This window comes from Apus apus, chromosome 3 (genome assembly GCF_020740795.1).
Source record: "Apus apus isolate bApuApu2 chromosome 3, bApuApu2.pri.cur, whole genome shotgun sequence".
Lineage (NCBI taxonomy): Eukaryota > Metazoa > Chordata > Aves > Apodiformes > Apodidae > Apus > Apus apus.
Window position 1 is genome coordinate 73370654 of NC_067284.1, and position 12500 is coordinate 73383153.

The 12500-nt window shown below is 41.0% G+C and overlaps 1 protein-coding gene across 3 annotated transcripts in view; it reads left to right on the forward strand.

Moving 5' to 3' along the window:
• Nucleotides 1-12500, forward strand: part of TTC7A (tetratricopeptide repeat domain 7A) — a 177603-nt gene that overhangs the window by 124663 nt on the left and 40440 nt on the right. For all 3 annotated transcript variants that reach the window (XM_051616042.1, XM_051616041.1, XM_051616043.1), the window contains one exon: nucleotides 1050-1184. In XM_051616042.1, coding sequence (XP_051472002.1) covers nucleotides 1050-1184 — 135 coding nt within the window. The remainder of the gene's footprint in view (nucleotides 1-1049; nucleotides 1185-12500) is intronic.

A 12500-nucleotide genomic window follows, 5' to 3' on the forward strand; every position in this document is an offset into this window, starting at 1 on the left:
CCTTCCCTTGCCCAGAGCTCTCTCTGCTCCCCTGGAGTACCTGTTCCCAGGCTCTGCTGCTCCCTCAGGGTGGCTTCATTGAGAAAGAGTGGGATTTTAGCTCCAGGATCTTGTGGTCTGCAAGATCAGCCTGTAAGGATATATAGAAGAGTGATGCTAATCAGTGCAAGTGTTTCAGTCACAGCAGCTCTCCAGAGAAAGAGCTTATTATTCTTACAGTCACATTAAACCTATATATATTAAAATATTTATTTCCAAAAGCTTTACAAAGGCAACTCCGAAATCTCATTTTTGTAGCTTCTTATTTTGTTACCATCCTTTTGATACCTCTCTGAGAATTTGGCTCACCCATATAAACCCACTTGCTGTACCAGAGAATGTGGTCTCTGCCCATGTGTTCTTCCTGCAAGTGGCTTTTGATGTGATGTTTTGTTCTCAGAGATGTGGGTGCCAAATACTTTATTTTTTAGTAAATGTTACAGCACATACTAAAGGTTAATATAATCAAATCACTGAGCTCTCTGCTCCCCAAGATTAAATGAAGAACCACACTGCCTCTAAACCAGTAGAACAATATTTATGTCACTTGTAATGTGTGCTGTGTGAAAGGTGCCAAGTTACCCTGTAATGCTGTATTAAGATTTTACATTAGTGGGCCACAGTTTGTAATTGTGTGGTGACAGTGTCCTTATAAGATGGGTTACTAAGAAGAATTTGTGGGAAATATTTGATGGTGGAGTTCTGCTTTCCAAATGAGCAAAATACTGTTGCTTCCTTGGTGAATGATAAGCAGACCTTTATATAATTACTGTCTGTCCCTTAATTTGCTTGCTTAAGCTGCAGCCCTTGGGTAATTCAGTGTTTTTTTTCCGTAAATTAACCTTTTTTAAAACACAGTTCTCCAATTGGTCACATCAGAATTCAGTGGAGTTCTTATTACAGAAAACTAATGCAGTAAGTAGAAAATCAGACCTGTTGCCTTAATGACTCAAAGAAATATCCCAATGAAATATAAAATGCATTATTGTTCTTGTTTGTTTGGTCTATAGGATCACAACGAGCCTCTTCCCTTGCTGCATCAAGACTAGAACAGGCCATGTCTGAAATAACTATGCAGAGCAGCACAATGAAGCAAGGACCTATGCAGCTGTGGACAACTCTTGAACAAATCTGGCTACAAGCTGGTAAGTCCTGGACCACCTGGAGTTCCTTTTTCCCTCCTGTGGTGAATGAGAAGACAGAAATATTAATGGAGTAGTTGAAATCAGTAGTTGAAAATCTCCTTATTCCAGTGGAAAATCTGCCTGTCTGTCTCAGCCGTTTTTTGAAATATCACTGATTTGATTCAATATAACAAAGAGCCCCAACAAGACTCGAGTAGTGCGATTTTCCAGCTCACCTCTGTTTTTCCATAACACACACAAAATTTCAGTCATTGCTAAAATTCGGTTTTAAAACAAGAGGGTTGGTAGTGCATCATTAACAAATGATAGTTGGTAAGGACAATTGTTTTCATTCACCTTTTCCTACATGTTGTGCTGTAATAAGACTGGGCAAGCCATATATTAAATGTTATGCAGACTGGGTACTTTCTAATCTTTGGAGAGGTTTACATGAAAACTATTAAAAAGAGAAAGTCCTCTGTTCATTTTATCCTTGACTGTTTGAATCTCCCAAGGCCATGTAGGTTGCATGTCAGTTTCAGACACTCATGCAGAGCTGCTACAGCAGAGCACATAAAGAAAAAAGAGAACAGTGAGAAGGAACTCCACCCAGAGGCTATCTCCAAACTCGTGAAAGGGTTTTATGTAGGACGCTTGATGAGGAACAGAGTTGCACATCATATCCTGCTATTTGCATTTCAGGACTAATAGAAAGAGTTCTGACCTTGCAATTTTGGTCTTAAGAGACAGGTTTTCTTCCACAGTTGGACCCGCAGATACGCACCTGAAATTACATTTGAGCACTATGATTGCTTCTTAGGTGCCTGTTACCATTTGCAGCAACAATAAAAAAAAAAAACAGACCCTACTGGAACCGTGCTGGTAATTTGCTAGTCTGTATGCAGGGGAACCTTTCAAATTCTCATGTAGCTAATCTGTACAATTGACATTTCTCACATAAAACCTGGCAGTCTCACCCTACTTCTCTGCAAAGAGTTTTACAGCTGTTTTTGTCACATACAAAATATGTGACATTATTTTTGTTACAATTTGACTATTAAAGAACAAAAGAAGTTACCTTATTGAATGTGTTATGCTTTAATTTATTCATGGGTTCACTTAAAGGCTTGTGTGTATGTAAATTTCAGTGATTTGCCGTGGGCTTCAAAATCACTAGCAAGATACTGCTTTAATCATTTTATGCTCCTGATTTAAGGCCGCAGAGAAGGCTGGTGGGGAGCAAAAAAACCTGGAGTTTCTTGTAATGAGAAGTCAGGTGTCTGTTGTCCATCATCCTGCAGATGGCTCTAGGCAGTTTACATTTTTGCTGCTGTGTGAAAAGACAAAAACAAAAAAGACCTAGTGCTTGCTGTGACCTAGCTGTGAATTGCTACAATTACTTTTCAGTGCAAATCGAGTGCCTTCCTCTTAGGTGTGTTAGTTGATTCATTTGGATGGAATTTATTTTTATAAGCTGTAACTTTTCTGTCCTGTTCTATAGGTTTTTAAATCTTTGCTTTTTTTCTTGCATACTTTTAACTGGACTTGAATCAGGATTGGTATTCTGAAAATGCATACTTAGACTGCTTTGTAATTTTGTTAGCGAAGTTATTGCTATGGATGGAGCTTAATGAGCTCTTGGTGAAGTACTGCCCATTCTCTTCAAAATAGTGTGGAAGTCTCTGCATTCTGGTATCCTGAGGGTTGAGGAGAGATGCAGGTATTCTGGGGTAGTCTTTACTCATGTGGAGGGGGGCATAGCACTTGAATAATTAGAGGACTTCTTTGAAGTAGGTCAGATCTTACACTGGGCTTGGTGAGTGGAATAGTCCAAAAGGATATAACTGACCCTCTGTACTAGAATCTGTACCATCTGGAAGGAGGGGAAAGGAGGAATGGGTATACTTGTAAGATGTTAATAATTTCCAAAATAGAGATATTCCATTAAAAAAGGATAAAACAGAAATGTGTGGTTAAAACCAGCTGAGGTAGTCACATGCTTTTGCGTTACAGCTTACCCCAAAATTAACAGCTGTGGAAAGCAACAGGCAATCAGCATTAATGTTCTGGTGCTTGCATCTGGAGTCCCTTCATATTAATGACAGAGCCACACCAGTATGCTGTAAATTTCCAGCAGGTTTAGCTTAGACTTGTCCTTTTTCAGTCAACGACTCATCTTGTGACTCTAGGCAAGTTGCCTAACTTTTTCATACCTCGGTGTCGGTGTCCTATCTCTAAAGGGAAAAAAATGTTAATCAGCCTTTGGGAAATGACTCGTGTATTGTTGTTTTTGTTGTCATTAACACTTGGACCTTTTTAGCGTGAATCATAAATCTTTAGATAAAACTATTATAATTTCCTAACCTCATAATACAGTAAATTTATAACAAAGCATCCGTCCTTTCCAGACACTTAACAGGACACAGCTGGCCCTGTATCTGTGTGTGGGTATGGATTTAGAGCACCAGGCTGCAATTGTGTCTGGGTTCCATTACAGCCATTACAGTTCCCATGCCTCTTCATATCCCAAGGCATGAAAACTAATGGTACCAACTGACTGATCCAGTTAGAGCTTTCTGCACTTAGATTGGAAAGAGGCATACAAAACCAGCTATCCCACAGTTATGTCAGGCTGTTCTTGCAGCCCTCCAGCAGCCAGGCCAGGCCACAAAGCCAGCACACTTCAAAGGGCACAGTGAGTGTGTGGTAGCTATCAGATGGTGCTTATGTAGGGGGATTGTTACTATATCACCCTCTCCCTGCAGCTGTAATAGGAGTTCCTGCCTTTTACAGAAGCATCTTCAGTTTCTCAGAGCTGGAGAGCCCTCGTTGCTTTCCTAAGGGGTCTCACTATTGGTGCATGAGAACATGTGCAGTAGCAGTGGCTGCAGGGGAGCAAGGCTCTGAACCCTGTGCAGATAGTTAAGCTCTTTTGTCCTGTGATAAAGATACTTAACTCACACATAAGAGGGCACAGACTTCATGGTTTTATCTGTAACTTTTCTGGTTTTATGACCAGGACAGTTATGTAGGGAAGATAGTAAAGCAGAAGCTTTGGAAGTGTAGCTGCTAAGTCCAAATGTGCCGCACTATTAAGGGATGCTGCAGCTTGGCTTTCCCTGCAGCAATGGTTAGTGAAGTTTGGCAAGCTTATTTTTTGGAGCTTCCTGTAAGCAGGCAAAGAGCTGCTTGATGGATCTTTGGTCTCTAGAAAGAGTCCTCTTCTCTTTCACACATCCAAATAAAACTGGGAATTGTTACTGTTAATTTTATGTTCAGTCATCTTTTGTAGGACCAGCTGAGAGTGCAGTTATCTGCAGCAAGGAACTTTGCACATTACTTCACTGGGCTTCCATATCTTCCTGTTTTCCCTGCAGGTAGTCACAGTTAGCTTTGGAAGAGTACAAGATCTTCTGTCCCCAAAGACTAGAGAGGTTGTCTACTCCCTGCAGCAGGCATACTTGGAAGAATACTAATAGGCATACTCTGTTTCCAAGTGTTCTGCAGCAAATACTATGATTAATATGGCTTGTCTCGTCCCTTTTAACAGTAACCTCACAGTCCTCTTGAAACGTAATGGCTTCTTAAAAGGAGAGAGTTGTCTAATTAGGCTGTAACATTAATAAGCCAAAACATTATTCTTGGCCCTAAGCCTGAGAAACAGCTCATTTCAGAGAGTACTCAGGAAGGGTGCTGCAGTGTACATGTGGCTGTGGTGCAGCTCCAGAAAAGGTGGTCTTTATGTGATCCATATACCTGTTTTCCTCTTTTTTCTGCTTTTCATGATTGAGAGCTTGAATTCAACTTTGAGAGAAGCAGCATTGGCAAAGCTTGTTGACTCGTTCTACCTCTTGTTGCAGGAAGAGCTTAAGGGAAAGTCCTAGAGGTTACTGGTGATAATACTGCTTGGATGACTGGGAGAAATATCTGACCTAGGAACTATTTCTACCCTTTATTTCCTGTTTAAACTTGTACCAGTACACCTTTTTCTGTTTAGAAAATACAATCATGCTGTTTGGCTAAGGGAAATGTACTTGATCGTTCAAATTTATGAGCAAAATTTACCTTCATTCAAGATTTTTGTAAAATCACTTTTGTCCCAAGACAGCAAAGTGTGTCAGTACTGAAAAGAAATAGTTTTAATAGTTTTAATTTCCTTGGCTAACTGGAGTGATTTCTTATCTGAAGTACATGTGATTATATTTCCAGGCAGTAATAACTGTATGCTCTATTTATACAGAGCATTTTAGAATGCTGCATACCAGTTTTTAGAAGAGTTCTAATATTCCAGCTCCTGTTCCTGTATTATTTTAAGCTTTACTTTTAACTACAATGTCCACTTTGTTTGTCTTTACTAGTTCTTTATATCTGACAATTTAGCTTCTTGACTAACCCAATACTTTACCAAATATGGCCACTCAGAGAAAAGTAGGTCTGGTAATTTGATCTAAGATTGGCTAAATGCCTGCTAAGCACTGTCTGTGGATCTCACCAGGTAGACCTAAGGCTAATTTAAAGGATCATTCAGAAGAAAACGACTAGGATAACTATTCCGTGTACTCACAGTGCATCTAGAGTGGGCTACCTGCTGTCTCAGTAACATGCTCGTTTGCCTTAGGAAAAAAGTATTATAATGAACATGCCACGAACAAGAAATGTAAAGAGAGCCAGTGTAGCAGAGAACAGTGAGCTAATGGAAAAACATCTGCTCCCCTGAGTTATGTACAGCAGGAACTTTTTTTTACTCCCTCCTTAAAAAAAAATCCTTGCGATTTATTTATTTTATTCCACGTGGGCTAGTTCCTGGGAAAAAGCTGTGTTAGAAAGAGAAGGGCTTTGTTCCACGAAAACGTGTCATCAGGGCCAGTGGGCTCGCCTCTCCAACCCCAGCTGGCCCTGGGCTGCTCAGCTGCCCTCTCCCTGCTGCCCTCTCCCTGCTGCCCTCTCCCTGCTGCCTTCCCCCCGCTGGCCTCCCCCCGCTGGCCTCCCCCCGCTGGCCTCCCCCCGCTGGCCTCCCCCCGCTGGCCTCCCCCCGCTGCCCTCTCCCTGCTGCCCTCCCTCTGCTGCCCTCCCCTGCTACCCCCCAGCTCTCCCAGCACAGCCTGTATCTGCAGAGCTTGCAGATGGGTCTTTTAATGCTCTTCCTTCCCGAAGCTTGCAGCTGTCTGAAGCCCCCTCTAGTTATTAGCTGTGATATTGAAGGCATTTATCAGGTTTGGGAGAAGTCTTTACTGACATTGCCAGAATAGCTGGGATCACATACTGCCCCATGATGGAGCACTGGTTGTTGAAGCAGTTCCCTAATATTTTTGTTTCTTTTTTGCTTTTGTGTTGGTGGTGGTGTTGGGGTTTTTTTGGGTTTGTTTTTTTTAAAGTCCTTTCAAATTTTAGAGTTTCGAATATAGAACTTGCCCATTCAGTGCTTGAGTTCTTGAGCTTCATAAGCACTGCTGATTTTTGTGGCTCTTTACAGTGACACAAAGCAGCATGAAAAAAGCTGGAGCCTGGGGGAGGGAGTGGGATAGCAAGAGGGAGTCCTTTATTACACAGCTATTACTGAGGAGAATAAAAGCATACTGCAGTGATGGATGCCTTGCAGTGTTTACTTACTGGGAGGGATTAGGAACACTTCACACTGGAGACAGAAATGGTAAAGTGAGCTGGTTTGGTCCTCCTTGGACTGTTACTGGTGAAGTTAAGAAGCCAGCAGTGGTTCTGCTAAGCCTCCTGGTTTAGCAAGCTCTGTCCTAGGCTTTTCTGGTTCAGACTAAGGATCACCAAGTTCCCCTTTTCTCTTTGTTTGACTGTCCTCAGGGGGATACTAGGGATACTACTTTCCAGCTTGTTTTATTTTATTTCTATCAACAATTAATTTAAAAAGCTAAAAGGAGTCTTAGTGTTATATCTGTACTGGGCATCTTGGATTGCTTCCCCCATTCTTGAGGCTTCTGAATATTTCTCATTGTTGAAGCAGGAAGTGAAACTTTGTGGACTGATGATCTGTTGGCATTAGCAGTCTTCAAAGAGCATATGCCATTTTTCATAATCTAGGACATTCAAACATGCACATGTATGTGAATGCTCACTTGTGAGCAGCAGCTAGAAATGCTCTTTGTCAAGATTCTTTGGCTTCTTTGCTGAGAGAGAAATCTGTGTCACTACCAGTGGTACCCAGAGAATGACAGAGGGTACCAAATACCAGCATTTCCTCAGCTACTCAGTAACATTTGGGCAAGTTATGAAGTGTACACAGTCATGAGAAGGAAGCAGGACATTTATTCATACTGGAGACAGAGAATAGGAATTTATATTTGACTGGGCTGGAATATGAAGACTTAGAAGTCCTTCCCTTGATGACAGCCAGTAGTACATGTTGTCAGAGAGGGTACAAGAAAACTCAAAAGCTGCACTTCCAACAGAAGCATTTTTATGTCACCTTTCTCAGTGGTGGCCTTGTTGCCTAGAAGATGGTGATTTGCTTCTCCTATCTGGGAAAGAGCTGTTTCCTCACCAGTGAGCAGAGTCTCACTTCACATAAAGGAATCAGCTATCTTACAGTATTTCAAGTGATGTTTTGACTGCACCATTTTCTATGGAAGTTAGTTTGTGGTAGTTCTGTGTTGTTTCCAGAAATGTTCATTCTAATGCTGCATTTGCAGATAAGCTTAGTGGCCATTTCAGCCCTTGTGAGACCTGAAGCTTGGAAATTTAAAGCAGGTCCCTGGGCTCCAGTTAACTACAAGTTTGCATGCAAAGGCAGCCTTTGAGGATGTAAACCTATTGTCGCATTCAAAAGAGCAAGCAGCTGAGCTCAGGTGGATGGGAACAAGTGGCAGTTTCTGTTCTCCATTTCTGTATCAAAGGTTTGCATCAAATGAAATTACTGCAGTCAGGGTACAGCTTGAGAAGTCTTCCATCTAATCTGCTGGCATCTTCTCAAGCTGCTGTGTGTGAGGTGGTGTCGTAATATAGAACAACCACTAAACTGTCACCTGCCAGACAGGAAAGGTAGCAGGTTACGTTTTTTCCCTTTGTCCTGGTAATAGGTCTGTACTCACTGCTGAAGGCAGAGCTGTCCTAGAGGAGCGTGTCTTTCCAGCTAGCTAAGGGCTACTGATAGCTTCTGAAGGCAGATGATGTGGAACAGGAATCATCTTCCTACCCATCCTTGCAGGTGCTCTCACCTTCTTTAAGTGTGAAGGGCTGCTCCCCACTGTACCATCCTGCCAGTTATCGGGCTGCATTGTGTGGCCCACATCACTGTGCAGTAGCATTTTTGGGATGGACAAGAGTAGACAAGTTCCTTAGATCCAATGGCCACACACAACCAAGTGATGTGGAGCAGACTGCTTGTGGGAGTTAAGTGCTGTGTCTTGGATTACACCAAACGTGATTTGCAGGGAATGAAATTTTAATTCTTAAGTTGTTCACATCACAAGAACACATTTTAAATCCATTTGATTTTTTGGCTAGAATTACAATTGTTGCTGCTTCTGTGGTGACAAGCACAATCACTCTTGGCACTGCTTTGAAACATGTAGGAAATGGGGAACAGTGTCAGTGTTCAAGGTGATAGCAGGGAGCTCTGTTTCTCAGACTAGTACTGTGCTGTAGACATGACTAGATTACACTGTTGTTACTCCTCTGTTGAACTCTAACAGAGGTCTGTCAAAGAATTTATCTTGAGATGAAGAAAGGAGTCTGACTGCAGGAGATTCAGCTTTGTCAGTGTTCTGGGACGTGTCCTCAGTCTGTGCATAGGTTACTGGTCTTTGGAGAGTGAGTAGATTATACGTTTCTGGCAGTTCTTACCTGATTAAGGAGCTTCACTGCAGTTGAGCTTAAATGCTAGCAGAAACAGCTGGAAGAACTAGGAGCTCATATTAGGAGTTAACGATCATCTGAGTGAAGATGCATGCTGCTCTCAGGAACTGGGCCCAGCATTAAGGCTGGTGTATCAGTGGAAGTCTAGTTACAAGCCAAGACAGAGGCAGCCATAGCCATAAGAGGAGACAACATTTGTTCAGAAGAACAGCAGAGCAGGCTGGACAGTACTGCAGGAAAGCATGAATGGAAAGCACAAGGTGGGTATGGGACAGAAATTAATCAAGCTAGGCTGGACCTTGGAGTCAGCTGGATAGCTGCTTGTGATCTCAGTGGGTGCCAGCTCAAGCTTCGATTAGTGAATGAAAGTGCATGATTCATCCTGTCTTTGCCCATCCATGCTGTGCACTCTCTCAGCCTATACCTATAGGTAAAAATGCGGAAGTATTTCCTAATAATAATTTACACTCAGAATTTCTAGCGTTACTGCAGAGATGCTAATAGAGGAGATGCTACATCCAGGATGATCGTCTCTCTTTGCTCAGTAGCATTCCAGAGAGCTTTTGGTGGTCCTTGGTTCAGAACAAAATGTAAATTTGTTTAAGTTTTTATGAAGATGGTGTTAAATGAGAGAGAGAGAAAGGAAGCTCACAAACTTGGCCTTTGGATTCAAAGCTGCAAATGTCAGTACCAAGAACAATGTAGCCCAATAGTTGGAGGTTTGTAAATGGTGTCCCTGAAGAACTGAACCTTTCACAGGATAAGAATTACAGATCTTCTCTACCTGTGTGTCAATCTGAGGAGAGACCCTCTTTCATAGTGGAATCACATGCAACATCTCTATAGTAAAACTTCTTGTGAGAGCTGCTCTTCTGGGTAGATGTTTATTTACAGCATGATTAAATGATGTAAGGAGATATGCTGGATAATCCAGTAGACAGGAAGCTGCTAACCCAGGTTATGCAAAGGCAGGTGTTTCAGTACTTGCAGTATCTTTGAGGAGGCAGTTATAGTACCATGACCAATTTGAGTCGTCAGGTTTTGGGTTTGATTTCTACCTCTATCTGTGTTTTTATTCCGTGTTGTGTAAGAGTATCTTGTTAATCTATAAATAAAATGTGTATGTAAATAAATGAAAAATTAGTTTAGAGAAGACGCATTTTAATGCAGGCCTAAATGATTTCCCTTAATGTATATTTTTAGCTGGGTGGGTACACTCCTTTCTTTTTGTAACCCAAAGGCACCTCTCTCATTCTTTTTTTTAATGCAAATTAGGCCTCCCACACCATTAAATCATTTTTATTGACTACTGAGCCTGCAAAGAAATGGACTGAACTTTAATATGCTACATTACCATACCATAAAATACAATTTGTAGATCTTATTTAGATTCTGTGTTGCTGCACTTCCTCTAAATAATTGTTATTACTGAAGAAGATTTACAGGCACTGTTGAAAGAAAGAGTAAGTGCTCTCCATTTTGTATGCATTGAAACACCAGCTGTGTGTGATTTCACATCTAAACCCCCTTGCTCCCCATTCTTTTCTGAAATGAAGAAGGTCACATTATGCTGCTAGTTGCTAACAGAGCTTTTAATATGGCAGTATCCAGAAATTTTGCTGACTTGAGTCAGTGCCAGGATTTCACCCCTTCTTTTGTGCTGCTAAGTTTGTGCTAACTTTGCAAATGAATTGTTTATCTTCAGGCTGTGAATCGTCACTTTGCACATCCCCATCCTCATTATTGCCACATGCACTGCATCAGCTGCTATGCAGCACTTGGCAGGAAAATGCTCTATTCCTAGTGAAATGCAAGTAAAATGCTGTCCTCCCTTACAGTTTTGAGTAAGACTGCGCACATACTCAGCTTGACAAGGTACAGGGTCTTGTTTTCTGTTATTATAGATAGCTGCAGACTCTTGGAGCCAAGGGAGAGGATGCATGCTGAGATTTTATAATGATTAACCAGAGAGAAATGTATATGAGTCACTCTGTTTTTAAAGAGTATAGCTTTTACCAAGGAACTAGTATTTTGTTCAAGTTGACAGCCTTGGAGAATGACATTTATCTCTACCAGAACCTAGGGATGGCTAAGAAACATTCGAGCATTCTCTTGACAATGTCTCACCCTTCCTCTAGAAGGACCACTTCAGAAGTGGGTGTTCAGCTGTGCTGTCATTTCAGTACACAGTCGTTTTCAGTGTGCTAACAGAAGTGCTATTTGTGGTCCCAGCCTCATGTCAGATCAAGGAGGAGCCTTTCCATCTTCAAGCAGGACTGCCTTTGAGATGCTCTCCTGCTCGCCTCTACCCAGCAAGGTCCATGGTCACCATTCCAAGCCCCACAGCCATATGGGTCTCCCAGTGTTTTGAAACTGGCAGAGTTTCAAAGCTATTTAAAAGGAATTTTCAGGCTGATTTCCCCCCTCACAGAGACTTCCTGAGGATATTCACTACCTTTAAAAGTCAGGGTATTTAAGGCTGTGTCTAATTTCAGAAATTTTTATCTAAATCTGGAGCCTGGATTAGTCATTTTGAATAGGACTCTTGAACTGTTAATACTGCATTACCACATCAGTTAAAAATGTGATTGTCAGTGATAATGTATAGGACACAGTTTATAAACCAAAAAGCAATGGCTGCTGTATGAAGGGGGAGAGTTATTTTATATACATATGTGCATACATACATATATATATATATATCTAAAAACGCAGTTTCACTTTTCAGTTACATGTAGCAGTGAAAATTATTACTTTTGAAGTCTTTTTCAAGGATTTAATGTGTAATAATCTAGAATTAGAATAGACTATTTCAGTTGGAAAGGACCTACAATGATCATCTAGTCCAGCAATGACCTAGTCCAAACCCTGAGAAATGTTAAAGTTTAACAATGTTATAAAATTTATGTTTAACATGAGAAATTACTTGATTAACAAATTGACAGTCAAGCACATGAGTATGCCTGTTACATTTATTTTATTTTCCTAAGAAAACATAGATAGTAGAGCTAAGTGGTAGTTTAAGAAAGTGACTGGGCAAGAGCTCTTTTGATTTTCTGTAGAGTACATATGAGGAAGTAAATGTGTGAATACACAATATAAATAAGTCTCTATGATAAAAGCCTTTTGATTTTAATAGTCTCTGAAAAATAAGAGACAGCTATCTCATAAACTACACTAATAAGCATATAGAAACACTACTAATCCTTTTTTCTAATACTTTTTTTAAAACAAGTTACCTAATGTCCAGCTCAGTCAGATGTATTCTATTACTCTGACTTGTTTAAAGTTCTCAGTAGACTGAGAACTTATATGGCTTATTCTGTTCCTTTTTTCTTCTAGAATATTTGGAAATACATATGATGGCTCCAGGTGGCTACCAGCCCTGCTTCCTTAGGGCTCAGTTGAGCACTGTTTACATTCCTGACTGAGGAATCCTTAAGGCTGTTGTCTATCAGGATAACACCTGAAGATGTCCGTGAACATCTGTACAGAGCCCTTAGCATTAAGAAA